This window comes from Hemiscyllium ocellatum, chromosome 12, assembly GCF_020745735.1.
Source record: "Hemiscyllium ocellatum isolate sHemOce1 chromosome 12, sHemOce1.pat.X.cur, whole genome shotgun sequence".
Lineage (NCBI taxonomy): Eukaryota > Metazoa > Chordata > Chondrichthyes > Orectolobiformes > Hemiscylliidae > Hemiscyllium > Hemiscyllium ocellatum.
The window spans coordinates 65,145,156-65,162,112 of NC_083412.1; the positions used below are offsets into that span (position 1 = coordinate 65,145,156).

A 16,957-nucleotide genomic window follows, 5' to 3' on the forward strand; every position below is an offset into this window, starting at 1 on the left:
ACAAAGACATAAAATAATTGTTTAATGTTTGTGATTTCTTTATACTCCATTACAGTTTCATCTTTCATTGCCTGTGAGGGATCCACAATTATGTTCTCTAATCTCTTCTGTTTTGCAGTTTGTTTTTATTCTACAGCTAATATCTACTCACATCCTACATTTCAAATTCTTGATCACAATTTACTAAATTTTAACAATCCATTCAAATCTCAAACTTACTATTCATTTTCCATGCTATTAGTTTAATGGTTTCAGTTCCAAGGACTACAAGCACTTAATTTGTGTTTGTGACTTATATATACTCCATTTTCCAACATTCCAAAATAAAGATGGAACTGAAATGTACTGATATGAATATTGTTTAGCAAAGCTTTACTTGGAAAATGTCTTTTCTATGTACAAAGTGCACAGAAGTGAATGAACTTTAGTTGAAGTAGGAACATCGTCAAACCGGATTTAATTTGGTTTGAATTGCAGTAGAAAACCACTAAGATAATTTCACTTCTATTGTTCACTAGGTCACGGTCTCGATCTCGATCTTGTGAAAGACAAAGAATTGAATTCCATGACAAAGACCAAACAAGGTCACTGGATGAACTAGAACAATTTGCGGAATCATACCATTACAAGGGGAGGAGGGGTAATTCCCTAGAGCCTGAACGGTGGGAGAGAAAAAGTACAGACAGAGGGGAGTATTATAGAGCACTCAGAGACCGGTACCACTATCAAGATAGCTCTTTGGATGATTACTATAACAAAAGGAGTCGAAGCAGGAATGAGCTTTATGATACTGATCAGGCACATATTTATAATAGTCAAAGGAAGAGAGACAGGCAGGAAGAATATCCACTAAGGTGCACAAATGAGGGCGTCAGAGCTTATGATGATGCTTTTATGAGCAATGTTTTGGAGAGAAAAGCCAAATGCAAACCTTACAACGAGAGCTATGGCAGTGAAACCCCTTCCAAAACCAGCATCAAGCGAGGGAATGACCATTACTATGGGAAACCTCCAAGCTACAGGGCAGAAGAGGAAGAGACACTGCCTCCATATACTGAAATGCACTTGCAGAGGCTTAGGCCAGAAGAACTGGCAGGAAGGGCTTACTACCAGAAAATGGAATGCACTCATGAGAGGAAAGAACAACCAAGGCAGAAGAAAGCTGTAAGTTCAATTGTATTTTTAATAAAGAATTGTTGTATTTTTACTTTATTTGAAAAGAACTGTGTTAGCTGGATTTAAACTTAACTACTCTCGTAGAGTGCTTTGTGCTAATGAATTCTATAATTTGCCAAGGAGCAGCTTGTCAGCTCTAGCAAACAGAGCATTTTCTCACTTCTGGCATCCAATCAAAGCAACCTAAAGGCTTTAGTATCTCACAGAAGCTAAAGCATATCATTGGATAAAGGTACAATGCTTCTTGAGTTCCTGGGATTGGTGGATTCTAGAATTGAATGGCTTAAACTCACGAGCTGAATTGAAATTTTGTCTACAACTAAACCATTCCAGAATGCAGAGAGAAACTTCTCATGACAGACATTCCCAGAGAAGGAACATTTACATTTTCATGGGAAAATGCAGAAAAAAATAACAAGAATATAACTTTCTAATATAAAGGGGCATATTCTTGGCAGAAATATTTCTTCTACTTTTTTCTGTTATTTCTACGCTAAAAGGAAAATTGCATTAGAACCAGGGAAACCTTCCATGGTGGTTTGAATATTAAAACAATGGGAAGGAAGAACATAAAGTATCTGTAACTAGCACACAATTCACAGTCACCATTTTCCACCATCACCGTCAATAAAAACTGGCCCATTGATTTTAATAATGCTGAGAATTCAGCAGTACTTTTCTTAATTAAAAAAAAATTACATTGTAAGTGTGTTGTAATAATGTTTTAAACAAATTAGCTCAGTAGTAATGACATTTTTTAAATGAAACATCAGGCATACTTAAAATATCTACAAAAGAGGAAAATCATCTTTCTCAATATAGTCAATTTATAAAAGCTGATATGAATTCTGATTCATTGAAAACAAAAAGAATATATTGGAGGCTGAAAAGTAAGCTCTTTGTACATTTTGGTCTGTGTGTGACAAGAGCTGCAGGAGTGCTATCATAGAAAGGAAATAGCGCAGCTGCCACCACAGAGGCAGAGAACCACCATCATAAGTGGTATTCAAAGGACTCCTCTGGAGTCAATAATGCTGGTTGCAGCAAAAAGTTGATGACAAGTACTGGTTACTCAAGCTTCTTCTTTCCTTTAGCTTCAGACATACTGTTTGTTCCATAGTCTAAATAAAGTAGTTTCTCTACTAAGCAAGTTACATTCAAACATATTTGGCATGCAATCACATTTGATTCTACAATAAAAAACTGTTTCTATGAATTTGACTGATGATTATGTAATATGTCGATTGAAAGATTTACTCATTTTGAATAAGAAATATTAAATCAATGATATTTAAAATATTCAGCATCTAATTTGCCCCATCACATATATCTTTGAACATCTTTCCCCAGAATCATTTCCCAGCCAGAGATGCTCTTGTGGTGTGAAACTAAAAAAGAATTAAGGGAAGATTCTGTTTCCAAGATGGTACTGCTTGACAAATGAGAAATGCCAAGGATTTCAGAATGTTGGGGACAACATCTGTTCTACATGGGAACTCTACGACACTTGATAAAATGGATTGCAAAACACTCGGAACTGATTACAACAGTTCCATATTTTGAAGTATTATGAGTCTCTGGGAGATTTGTCAGATTGGTTTACATGTACAGTATTAATATGGTGGCTTTAGTACCTGCCATAATTTATGTGATGGTTGATGACATTCTAGAACTTAGGAACAATCTTTTTGTGTTGGTTTACCAATTCAATACAGCGGAGTGTGAACATTACCTTACCCATTTGGTCCAGACACTAGCTGTCATTATAAAATCTCAAATAAACCATAGAATCACGGAGTTTTGTAGTACAGAAAAAAAAAGTCATGCAGGTAATCATTACCCATGCTTTCCCTCTGAAGGAACTATTTACATAGTCATCTTCCCAAGTTCTTTGAACTATTTTCTTGTTTCAAATATTTATGCATCATTCCTTTAAACACCACAATGGAGCCAGTTTTGCAAAAATATCTGCTATAGAATCCCACATCTTAATCACCCCACACAAATAATTCCCTTAACTCCTAGTTTTATTGGTGATAAAATTAAATTTATGACCTGCTAATTTACTGAACAGTATGTTCTGTTTACTTTATTAACTCCCCTCAACTTGAACATTTCTGTTAAATTCCTTCTCCATTACAATCCTTCCTTCCACTCTTTGAGGGTGGCATGGTGGGTCAGTCGTTAGCACTGTTGCATCAGGGTCCCAGATTTGATTTCACTCTTGGGCGACTGTCTGTGTAGAGTTTGCACATTCTCCCAGTGTCTGCATGGGTTTCCTCTGGGTGCTCTGGTTTCCTTCCACAGTCCAAAGATGTGCAGGCCAGGTGAATTGGCCATGCTAAATTGCCCATTGTGTGAGGTGCATTAGTCAGAGGGAAAAGGGTCTTGGCGGGTTATTCTTTGGTGGGTCATTGTGGACTAGTTGAGCTGAAGTGCCTGTTTCTACACTGTAGGGAATCTAATCTGACATCACCTTAATTTTCTTTCTTCTAATGAAAAGAGCCCCAGTTTCTTAATTTATCCTGAGAATTAACCACTGATAATAAATTTTCATCTATTGAATTCTATGAATCAATGCCTAAAAATTTTCAACATCGTTCAAGTGCAATTTTACAATCCTGGACACTACAATTCTCCAATTCTGTTGCCACTTGCAATATTATTAATATCACAATTCACCTTCTCAGTGGCTTTCTCATCTTTCTTGCTTTGATGTTCCAAATGCTAAACTGCACATACAACCTCACATGCCCACAATTACCCAATATAAATATCTCTCTGCTGCCTCCAAGAGACTAAAAACCATTAGCCTCTTTATCCAACACGACCCATGTCTGGACCACCTCCAGTTACATTATTGTTATGTTCTTCCCAAAACTTCCTCGGTGAACAAAAACAACTTCTCAACCACAACTTCATCTGTGAACGTTAATATCCCTTAATCTCACAATATCTCCTTGGTTGCATCCAAAATTGAGGGTGTTCGTTTAGCAGCCACTGATCCTCAATCGCACATTCCAAACTTCCAGTTTTCAATTCTGTTATCCATTATTACCTTATCTAACTTTTCACTTTCTCTCCATACTCCCCCAAAACCTTGCCATCCCCATAAAACTGTGGATACCTTCTCTCAGTTCCTTAACATACACTACTGTCTGATCAATGTGCAAAGATCTTATTCATCAAAACCTCAAAAAACACATTTATGGCATAACTGTGTTATTCATCAAATTTCTTGATCCTTCTTATCTGTGCTTCATCTGATCCCAGTTTTTCTCCTCTGAAGTCCTCCTACAGGTTACTGCACTCTGGTTTCTTTTGATGTAGTCAGAAGTCTATATGGGCAGGCAATTACCTGGTGGTAATTTTGCTGGATTGTTCACCCAGAGACCCAGGTAATGTTCTAGGAAACCAGGTCTGAATCCCGCTACAGCAGATGATGGAGTTTGAATTCCACTGATGACCATGAAACCTTTGATTGTCAGAAAAACCCATCTGGTTCACTAATGTTCTTTAGGAAAGAAAACTGACATCTTTACCTGGTCTGGCCTAGATGCAACTCCAGACCCACAGTAATATAGTTGCCCTCTGGGCAATAAGTGCTGGCCTAGTCAGCAACACAATCATCCCATGAATGAATAAATAAAAAAAGTCACACACGTTTATGGTCAAACAGGTTTATTTGAAATCACAAGCTTTCAGAGCATTGCTCCTTCGTCAGATGAAGTGATGTAACTTTTGATGTATTTAAGATAATATATTTATGGCAGCAACCGCTCCGACTCTCCTCCATCATCATCCCTGGCATATACAATCCTTGGGCTCCCCTCTTTTCACCATTTCCCCATCTTCACCATTTATCCTTTGCCTTGGGTGACATTATCCAGGCAAATGGACTTATTTCCTCTTGTATGCTGACAATGTGACCACCCAGTTCCCTTCCACTGACCCATAACTACCTCTATGTTTCTGGCTTGGATTCCATCAGTGTCTTTGGTCATGACTTTAAGCTCAGTGAATTTGATGCTTGTTTGATAAGATTTCACTTCCCCCTCCCTCTCTACAGCAACTTCAAACTGTTTCTTCTAACCTCACAGCTTTTCTTTTATCACAGATGATCATAAATCTTTCAATCACTTTCATTAAAGTATAAAATCATTATAATAATTGATTTTAAGATAGTATTCATTACCATAAATGATTACAAGGTATTAAGTTTCTTTGGATTTTAATGAATTTGTCTGCTGTCTATCTCAAAATATTGTGAATCTTTCCTAATTCGATTGGCTTAAGGTTAGGCTTATTAAAACTACAGATGTTCCTAATTAGTCCCACTATATGTGGTAATCCAACATCACAAACGATTCATTTATAATTTGTGTATTTTGTGAATAATTAAAATGCCCCATTAACTTATTCTCCACACATCTCTTGCCTTAGATCTGTTCAAGAGAAACAGTAAAGGAGCAGTCTGGTGGTGAGGATGAATGTCTAAGGCATATTACTTGAAGCTGCCTGATAAAATCTTTGTTAAACCAAATTTTATTTAATGCACATATTACATTTAATCAAATCTGATTCCTCGTTTCACACAGGACAAATGTGATATCAGATATTTTCTCTAAATAGTAGATCCTCATTTGATTTGGATTCGTCATTTGTATGCTAATTGTTTTCCCAGTGTTCCTCATCACTCACACTCCCATACATGTCCCTCCAGGGCCTGCCTTGTTTTGCAGTAAACTGGCAGATTTCGTAACGTATTTGCTGCATAGCCAATCAGATTCCCATGTAAAATTTACATCCCTTCACTTAGGTGAGATTCAGAACACAGTGAAGTAGAGTAAAATGTTTCAAGCCATTCAGACACAATGCACCCAAAGCCACAAAGGATTTTTTTGTTTTAATCTGAATATGACACCAACAGAAGTAACCTATTGTTCTAAGCTATGTGCAAGAACGTTTACATCTTAACAACGTTTTCAATCAATCATATTTAATAGCTGATTACATTAATTTTTTGCAATCTCCGATTTATAAAATCTAAAATGCCCAATTTACCATATGTCAATAAAGTTTCTACCTAAAATCTGGTTGGTAATTTGATATAAAAGTAACCTGGGTTGAATTTTAGGAGTAGAAGGTGGACTAGTGCTTTATAAAATGAATAAATTAGCTATGGTATTTATTTGGAGTCTAGTATTCTCTTTCTAGTGATTAGTGTTGGATAGCTTGATTAAAATGGAACAGTTGGAGGTAGGATAATCACACTCCACTACAAAACGGGGCTAATTCCAATGACAATCTTAGAGAAGCAAAAAAAAACAAATCAGCAATACGAACTATCACATCTATCTCTTACATGTTCATATACGCCAATCTTTCTCACAACAAGAATAGAACATTTGCAATCAATGGACAGGAGAAGACCCACTGGTCTGCCCAGTTTGTCCCACACAACTGCAATGCCTTGTGCATTACAATATAAAGACTCCCACCCCACCCAAGAACCATGTAACTTCTTGGGTGAGGCCATATATATATATATAAAATTAACACATTGAAGGATGGGTCTATTAGAGTGCCTGTCTAGTATTAATTCCACCTTCTGTCATTGGTGATGTAAAAAAATGGCTGTAATTTCCTGTGGTTATTATCTGAGAATAGTGTTGTTATGTCTGGTGACTCACTTTATCCATCTGACAGTTGTAGTAGATTTAAAGCACTGTCAGGTACTTGCTATTTAGTCAGGTATTTAATATTTTACTAACTATTGTATCTAATTTTCATTACTTTCTGAATGCTAGTAAGAGAATATCATTATTGCTTTAGGAGGGGTTGGCTGACTGTCCTATCAAACCTCTTCCAGATTTCCTCTTTGATGACGTACACTGATAAGAAAATAAGATTATTTGCATTAGCAACATTTTATGTATTTCTCTCTGAATACCTCTTATGATTGTACCTACTGTATGATACTGGCAGCCAAAGTTTTACAATGTTGATTTTATTATTGTTGTTTGGGAAGAAAAAAATAGGTGGTAGAAAAGCAAAATAGTAGTATTTTGATTGATTTGGTTGACCCGGTAACTAGGAAAATAGAGGGCTGCCTGTATCTCAGTACTGCATTGGAAGGAAACTATTTCTGCCTATGTGGTCTGTATGGAATAACCTACTAGTTGGTCAAACGCAACACAATGGGCCTTATTTAATATTTTGCTTGCTGCCAGCATGATCTCCAAAATAATTTAAAAACTGCATGAAACAGAATTGAAGATTCTGAATGGGTATAACGTTCTCCTTTAAAATGTATTAAAGACACATGTTATACTATTTCTTTAAGAAAACCCATCATAAAAGTGTCAACATTTATATACACCTATTATGAACATATTTGATACTGTGAAAGCATTCCTCAATGAATGTTTGTGGATAAAGGGATTGCTCCTGTGCTGCATATTGGAAGTTAATACCAAACAACCTGGTTCAGTTTCGGTGTAATTTCTGGTCTGGTCTGATCATGGAGTTGCACTACAAAACAGTCTTTTTTTTCTTAAAGCCACTGTTTTTCCAAACTCAGTCGTATTGGTAGGAGTGAGAAAAGGTACATTTTGAACATTAAGACATTAAATTAATTCATTAAAAAAAGGTTTTCCATGGCATCTTGCAGTTCTCCTGAATTTTGCCCACTTTGCCTGTTCTGAGCACCTTTTCAGAAGTGTGCCACATCTGGTCTCTGAAATGGTCACTGACTAAAACGCCTTTCTCATTAATCAAGAACCAAACAGTGATTGCCTTTAAGGCCCTCACATATAAAACTGCCAGTCTATCTACTATTCACATGACCTTACTGTCATTCCATTAGTAAAAAATGAGGTCTGCAGATGCTGGAGATCACAGCTGCAAATGTGTTGCTGGTCAAAGCACAGCAGGTTAGGCAGCATCTCAGGAATAGAGAATTCGACGTTTCGAGCATAAGCCCTTGCTCGAAACGTCGAATTCTCTATTCCTGAGATGCTGCCTAACCTGCTGTGCTTTGACCAGCAACACATTTGTAGCTGTCATTCCATTAGGTCCAGACAACAACAAAAAATTGTCTCCATATGCTGGTAGATTCTGTGGTCTGCTTGAAAATTGCCCTTCCAGCCATCTCTTTCCACACTAAGTGAAACAGCATTACTTGCCCATTGTCACTTGCCTTCCATGAACACCTGTCCAAGCAGACAGCTACTGCCCAGCATTTTTGAAGGACCTACCCACACTTTGGGCACAATTTTACAGGGTGCCATGGTTGCTGTGTTACCTTACCATCTGACCCTGTCTGAAAGGACAGTGGGAAACCCACTCATGATCCTGACAGTTGACACACAGCAATCACATGACTTCAAAGCAAGCTTTTCACCCTTTATGAGGAAATCCTACATAAGAGAGCCTCCAGTCCAATTGGGTGGCAGTCATGTAGTCCCAGCAGACAATAACCAATGTGGAAGAGCCAGAACTGACGCTAAGTCCAAGTGTAGGGGTGATAGTGAGGGATGAGTCAGGATGAGCGGCTGAATGTGAATGTTGGGGGACCCCAATACAAGACAACAAAAGGAGGGGTTAAATAGGCAGAAGACCAATGGTGGGATTGGAGGTTGGGGATGGTCACAGAGTTGCTTCTAAGAAAGTGCATCTGAGTGACCTTCAAAAACAAACTATCTTCACCACCCCATCTCCCAAATATCTTTCCTGACACCAGGCTTCTAACATGATTTGGACCTCACCTCGCCATGGTTAATATACTGTAGAGGTGAAATGAGCCAAGACTTAGCAATTTAAAGAATTCAGTAAACCCAGAGCGGTGTACTGTCCAATGCCTACCCCCACCTCCTGTAAATTTTAAACAAGTGCATAGAGTCATAGATTGTATAGACAACAGGAAGAGCAACTGCTGGATTTTAAGTGCCCCTGCAGACATCAACCCTGCCAGCGAGGGCGGAATAAGTCAACTCTCTGTGGCCTTTTACTTCACTAGTATTTGCATCCCTTCTCCAATTCCCCAATTACTGAGCAGCATTATTATAATTCTCCCACCCACTGGGTAGAGCACTTTATGTCCCATACATCACTCTCTAATACTCAATTAGAGGCTGTGGGAGAATGACAGTATCAGGCCCAATCCTTTATTTATAATATCTACTTTCACTCTCCATCAAGAATCCTTGAATGTCCTTTAATGCATCTTTTAAGATCTTTTTAATTTTAAGAATACTTTATTTTAGCCTCCGCCAATAGCATTTCAATTCAGCAAGGCTTATTCTTCCCATTATCTCTTACTGCATTGCACGCTAACCTGATCCACTGAACAATATCTCGGTTAGTTTCCCTCTTCCCCTCACCATTCTTGCAACCTCATTCTTTATATCTGAGCAGAGTTACCCCCAACCTTTGATATTCTTTAACCTAAATACTGTACCTGTTTTTGTACTTCACATGTACAATGTCATGGTAGGCTGATGAGTCTTTAGCTATTTTGCATCTGGAACATATAACTAAGTATTGTCAAATGATTTCAGCCACCTACATGGTTCCAGTGTTAGAACAAACAAAACCAATTCAGGATTGTTTATTATTTATCTATATAATGAAAGTAAAAAATCGGCAATCACTCCAACACAGAGAGAGGCTATTTGCCCATCAAATTCATGTTGGCTCTCACAGCAATCTAACTAAGTAGGTACACCTTCTGATTGTGATTTCATATTTCCCAAGTCAACATGTCCCTAACATTTTAAATGTTATAAACTCCAAGCTTCTTTGAATTCCATTACTTCAGTTGCTTTAACTAGTTGCTCAAAACCAGGTACCCCATTTTCTATAGTTAAAATTTTAATTCTTTAAATGAAAAACTATATTTAAGACCTACTGAGGGATAACATTTCCTTGTTGAGGGTGGTGCACGTATGGAAGGAGCTGCCGGAGGAAGTGTTGAAGGTGAGTACAATTACAACGTTTAATAAACATCTGGATAGGTATATGAACAGGAAGGTTTTAGAGGGATATGGGCCAAATACTAGCAAACAGGATTGTCAGATTGTGATTTCTGGTCAGCACGAACGAGTTGGATTGAAGGGTCTGGTTCTCTGTTGTATGAATCTATGACTATGAATAATGGGCTAGATGTTCGCAGCATTATTCTGGAGCTACCTTTCCCAATGCTTCACTGAGTCTTTCCATTGAGTAGTAAACTATACAGTGAGAAAGCCTCAGATTCATTCTTGAGCCAAGCCTTCTTAGTTGTGTTGAGGGCAATGATACTACAAGTATCCTCAGCAGTCAGGGGAAAGGAATAAATTGGCCAAGGTTTCCTGTTCACAAATTGCTACTCAATGACCTTCTGCTGAAGCACAAATATCCAACTGACCTCAGTTGTGATTCTCCATGTGACTAAACAACGTCTGACATTGCCAAAGCTTATATGTGAATATGACAATATTAAGGTCGATGAGAAAACAGCTAGTACATGTGATAAAAGAAGAAAATGGTGGAGGAAATTGAAAGAAAATCTATAATTGACAATAATAGTGACCAAAGTTGACATTTTCAGGGCTAATTCAAAGGGAGTGAGTCAGAACATTGTATTACTTTAAAAGGATCATTTATTTTCTCAGCTTCCCCCATATCACCAAACTAACCCATATACCATCTTGGAGAACTGTTCTTAATTTTAGACATGCTCCCAAAAACGTATCACAATTCAATCTATAAGCATTGGCACAGTCTTAGATTAAGATGATATACTAACTAACACAGAACTATCACAATTGTGATAAGCAAAAACAAGTTTATGCTGGTGTAAGAAAATATTACATTAAACCCAATAAAAACCTTCCAACGGGGATTGATTAATTCCTCTGCAAAGTTGTTGTGGTGCCTTTTAAAAGCTGAACCTATCACTGACTTATCTCAAAGCAGGAATTCTTATTATGGTGCATATTGTACTTGCGTTCAGTATTAATTCACGTAATGTGTAGCAGGTTGGATGTACTGTAGAAGAACATGCCATAAGAAATAGTGTCATTTGTTTATTGATTCAAGCAACATAAAAAATGTATATAATTAATCTTGTTCAAAGTTAAAGATGGTTATTTTGGACACTGCTGCTGGAGTCTGTCTCTAATTATTAACTTTTAAAAAGGAAAGTGATCTTCACTGAGGCAGAACATAGTACAGAGGAACCTCAATTATCCAAAGGACACGGGCAGGGAGTATTTTGTTTGGTTCATTGAATTCCAGATAACCAAATGTTGGATAACATAGTTCAGCCAAGCATTGGGACCTTGCGATTTTGCCGGATAATCAAGGTTCCTCTGTAAATTATCTTAACATTGTCAAAGATTGGCAAGTGATTATCTCTCAGAATTTGAAAATGAAAGTCTGAGTACAGTATTAGTTGTGTACTTCTTACCTGTAATTAAGACTTCTAAACAGAGGAAACAATTTTAAGAGCATCTATAGTCGACAAGTTATTTCAGATTTGTGTAATAATTGTATTTTGAATGGTTTTAAATGAATTTTATTATTAAATTTCTTTAAAATCTTACAGTTTTAAGGAATGGGTAAAAATTACACCTGTCACATTTCAGATTATTGTCGTTCTTATACCTTTGGTTTTAAAATTAAACTGTTACTTTTCTTTCCAGAACTAAGAGTTTAATTCTATCATAATCTGTTCCTGAAGACAGTAAGTAGCCTGCTGCTATAGTATAAACAGGGGATTTATTAAACTGTGTTGATAAAATTACTGCTAATTTCACAGAAAATCTGGCTGTCATAAAACTATGCCTGAAATGCAATGTGTTTGATCATTTTTTAAAAATCATGATATTTCACGGACATAAAGCTGCAACACTGTATTCAGAAACCATTAAAATATCACCATTAGAAAATGTTAATTTGATACCCAGTCAAACTGCGCAACCTATTTATAGCAGGACATTTGTTTTTAAAAAAAGGTTATAATTTAGACAACATCTCAAGTGTGTACCACTGTTTAGCAAGATGAGATTAGTTTGATTTTCTAATTAAGCTTTATATTGGACAATAGAAATTCATCAATATATTAGTACCTGGTCAATCTTAATGTGTTGATCACTACTGATTTAACATCAAATGTTCTTTCTTCCTGTCTATGTTGGATTGATACTATGAATCTGCCAGAAAGCAAGGAAAGGAAACTTAAAATTGCATTTGAATTGCATGATGACTTTAGCTCATCATTATTGCAAACACGTCTTTAAAAGGATGTGGTCTTTTATGTGGGCACATTTTGCAGCCTTTATTTTCATGTATGTTTCAGGCTTTCAAAAATTTTATTTGCAGAACAAAAATTCCTCAGGAAAACCCATGATCACAATATTGTGCATGTGCATTAAAATGGCAGAGCTGTTGACAAAATCCATTCTAATTCCACTAATAAAGTGGAAATAGGAATGATTACAAATGCTTCACCATATGAATTTTAAAATTCCATAAACAGTATTGGGCATAATTTGTACAGGTGGACCATGCTGCTTAAGAACATAAGAACTGGGAGCGGGAGTAGGCCATCTGGCCCATTGAGCCTGCTCCGCCATTCAATAAGATCATGGCTGATCTTTTTGTGGCCTCAGCTCCAGTACCTGCCCTGTCACCATAGCCCTTAATTCCTTCAAAAAATCTCAGCTTTAAAAACATTTACTGAGGAATCTCAATTATTTCACTGGGCAGGGAATTCCATAAATTCACAACCCTCTGGGTGAAGACCTTCCTTCTCAATTCAGTCCTAAATCTGCTCCCCATAATTTTGAGGCTATGCCCTCTTGTCCTAGTTTCACCCACCAGTGAAAACATCCTCTCTACTTCTGTCCTATCTCTTCCCTTCATAGTTTTATATGTTTCTATAAGATCCCACCTCATTCTTCAAAATTCCAATGAATATAATCCCAGTCTACTCAGTATCTCCTCGTAAACCAACCTCCTCAACTCCAGAATCAACCTAGTGAACTTCTTCTGTACCCCCTTCAGTGCCAGTACATCCTTTCTCAAGGGGACTGGAACTGCACACAGTACTCCAGGTGTGGCCCCACCAGCACCCTGTACAACTGCAACATAACCTCACTGCTTTTAAACTCAATCTCTTTAGTAATGAAGGACAAAATTCATTTGCTTTCTTAATTACCTGTTGCACCTGCAGACCAACCTTCTGTGATTCATGTACAAGGACACTGAGGTCCCTCTGCATGCTGCAATTTTTACCATTCAAATAATTATACTTTTTACTGTTATTCCTACCAAAATAGATGACTTCATATTATTAACATTGCACTCCATCTGCCAGACCTTTAAACTAACTATGTTCCTTTGCAAAGTTTCATAATCCTCTGTACACTTCACTCTACCACTCGCCTCCATGGAGACCAGCTTCACTACATCATCACATGGAAGACACCGTGATTTAATTAACTAGAAACGAGCAAGTATTTTTGACACAAGTCTGGACCTAACTTGTAAATTGAATAGGGCAAGAAATGGGCAGAAATCTGGCATAAGTAACCTCTGTTAAATCTTTATATCAATTACATCTCTTTTTGTGTGCAAACCAATATGAAAATCTAAATACAATCTTGATTTTCTTTTCAATCAACTATCAGAATAAGAAGTTGAAACCTGGAGCTGAACCTGGGAAATAGTGAGTCAGTTGGGAAAGTATGGCAAGAGTAAAAAAAAATTAAATTCTTGACATGAGGAAAGAAAAATTATGTATAGGATTAGATGGCAAGATGAGTGCTTGTTAGTGGCAAGGGGTCTAGTTTCAGGAACTCCTAATTTCACATATTTTAGATTCCCTACAGTGTGGAAACCGGTCCTTCAGCACAACAAGTCCACACCGACCCAAGAGTAACCCACTCAGTCTAATTTTCCCTAGATTTACCCCTGACTAATGCACCTAACACTATGGGCAATTTAGCATGGCCAATCCACCTAATCTTCACATATTTTGGAATGTGGGAGGATACCCACGCAAACAAGGGAAGAATGTGCAAATTTCGCACAGACAGATGCCTGAGGTAGGAATCAAACCTGGGATCCTGGTGCTGTGAGACAACAGTGCTAACCACTGAGCTATCGTGCCACCCAAAGCAGGGCTCATTCGGGATTTGAACCTGGGACCTCTCGCCCCCAAAGCGAGAGTCATACCCCTGGATCAACGAGCCAACATTTTATATGCCAGTTCTATTTTCTTGGGCAGTGGAGAGAGACTCGACAACAATTCCCAAAATGAAATTCTGAATGGGTACTTGTGGATATAGGTCATCTGCATCTTCTCTTGGCATCCACATTGGTCAGCGTTCCCCAACACCTCAAGGCATACTCCATGGGCAGTGACCACCTGCACCCTCAGTCCATGGAGGCTGGCATCGCACAAGCACCAGCTTCACTAAATCATCACAGAACATCTTCAACGCACTTAGAATACAGTTCACCATTTCAATGTTGCACTTTGCCGCACACCAAAACCTTTCATTGCAATGTTGCTGCCAGGTCATTTTGAGCACAGGGGCAGCAACTTCTCATACACTCAATTTTCCAGTGCATTTTCCTGCTTTTAGCTTGCTTTCTGAAGGTTCACTCTCTTTGCATCTACTTGGATGCTTCTTTGCCTTGCCTTTTTACATATCATTCAGAACTTGAAGACTTAAGGTGATTCTGTCATGCCTTTTAGTGTGCAAACGAAGCTTGTTGTGATTAGCAGCAACTGAAGAACATCATTGCCACACCGACAACCAAATGACCGTATCTCAAAAGCTAAGGGGAGCAATCCTCTATCAACTAAAGGGGGGCTATTGTCACTTGGGGGTTCTGCCACAGTCAGTCAAGGGCAGTATCCAATCTCAGTTCAGGGTTAGTTAGCCACTTGGAGCAGTCAGGATTAGGGGTCCATATCATTACAGTCATAGAGTCTAGTCCTTATGTCCAATGCAAATTCAAGGGATAGTTAGGGAGCTGCACAGAAATCAGCTGGGCTTGTCGTGTCAAATTAGTCAGGAGTTGGGCCATGGTTGGTCCGGGGGGGGGGGGGGGGGGGGGGGGTGGGGTTTACAGAACGTCAAAGTGAGTTATCAAAGACTGCTAATGTGGTGGGCCTGTTTGGAAAATGAATTGTGGTGATTGGAAAGAGCATGCTGGTTTGCTAAGTGGACAATAATTTGTGAAGGGACAATTCAAGATGTAGAGCATTGGAAGATACATGGTAGTGTATGTATTATAGATGGTGACCACCATGCCGGCTTCAATGGGGTGACAGTGAATAACATTTGTCAGAGCTAAGCTGTATGCTTGGGGTTCAGATGGTAAAGTGTGGAGATGAAGAATTAAATAGAGTTAGCTGGAAATATGGCAGAACCCAAATCTGATGGGGTTGACAGGGAATGTAAAGAAGAAAAAAAAATGAATGCTTGTAGGAAGTTTACTGCCCAATGAACCTTGATCTCGTTGACCTCAGTAAAACCATGACTCTTACTCTGGTTGTTCCCCTTTGCACTGTACTTAGCTTCACTCTCTTAAATCCAAGGGACGAAAGCTTAAAAAGGATATGATAGAAAATTGGTTTAGCCATGCAGCATCACATCTGTCCAGACTGTTCAAAGCATTAGTTGGATATTGCTTTTATATGCCAAATCTACTCACTACACTAGGATCATCCTTAAATTCAAAGATAACTTTAGGCTTCATATCTTTACGATAGCGTTCTTCATCTGTTCCCTCCACCCTACCTCCCAAAATAATACAAGGAATTTAGACTTCTTTGTTACTAAGATCAAGAGAATTTAATTAATTGCCTCTGCTGTCCTTCCCTTTTCTCTACCCCACTCGAGCAAACATCCTTTCATGCTCCCCCTGCCCTAACCCTGAATTCTCAAATTGCTCTGGTTTCTTTCCTATTTCACTCATTCCCTCTCATGTCCATGAGATCCTTTTGTTATTTGCACTAAGCTGCTGACCAGCCAGTTGGCCATACTGGCCCACACATTAGTCAGTATTAGTGGTTCTCTCTTTGGCTGTTGTTCCTGTCCCCCTTTTAAATCTGCTATCTTCACCTGTCTCCTCAAAACAAATCAACTTTTGACCCCTGCACTTATGCAAACTACATTTCCAGCTCCAACACTACTACCAGACCCCACTCATTTCATTAAGAAGTCCTTGCTGGGGGAAAAGCAGGAACAGGTTGTTGAGTTGGATGATCAGTCATGATCATAATGTATGGTGGAGCAGGCTTGAAAGGCCAAATGGCTCCTCATGCTGTTATTTTCTATGTTTCCACAAATATGTTATTTCCTCCTAAATTCAGCCCATCTTCACCAAATTCTGCCCATTTTCTCCATGGTTCAGATCTTTCGTTAAGAACAGGCAAGGTGGTAAAAGAGGGGGACGTGTGGCCTTGTTAGTCAAGGATAGTATAATGGTGGCTTAAAAATCTTTTGACGAGGGCGCGTCTACTGAGGTTAAAAACAGGACAGTAGAGGTCACACTGCTTGGAGTTTTTTATAGGCCTCCAGGGAGGTGGAGGAGAGGATTGGCAAAATGATTTTGGGTAGGAGTGAAAGGAACAGGGTGGTCATTATGGACTTTAACTTTCCCAACATTGACTGGAAATGCTATAACTCTAGTACATTGGATGGATCAATTTTTATCCAATGTGTACAGGAGGGTTTCCTGACACAGTATGTCGAGGGGCCGACAAGAGGGGAGGCCA

The 16,957-nt window shown here is 38.4% G+C and overlaps 1 protein-coding gene across 1 annotated transcript in view; it reads left to right on the plus strand.

Annotated features, from left to right (window-relative positions):
- Positions 1-11,870, plus strand: part of LOC132820594 (immunoglobulin-like domain-containing receptor 2) — a 145,723-nt gene extending 133,853 nt beyond the window's left edge. The window contains exons 10-11 of the mRNA XM_060832799.1: positions 519-1,164; positions 11,865-11,870. Of these exons, the coding sequence (XP_060688782.1) occupies positions 519-1,164; positions 11,865-11,870 (652 nt within the window). The remainder of the gene's footprint in view (positions 1-518; positions 1,165-11,864) is intronic.
- The last annotated feature ends 5,087 nt before the right edge of the window (positions 11,871-16,957 follow it).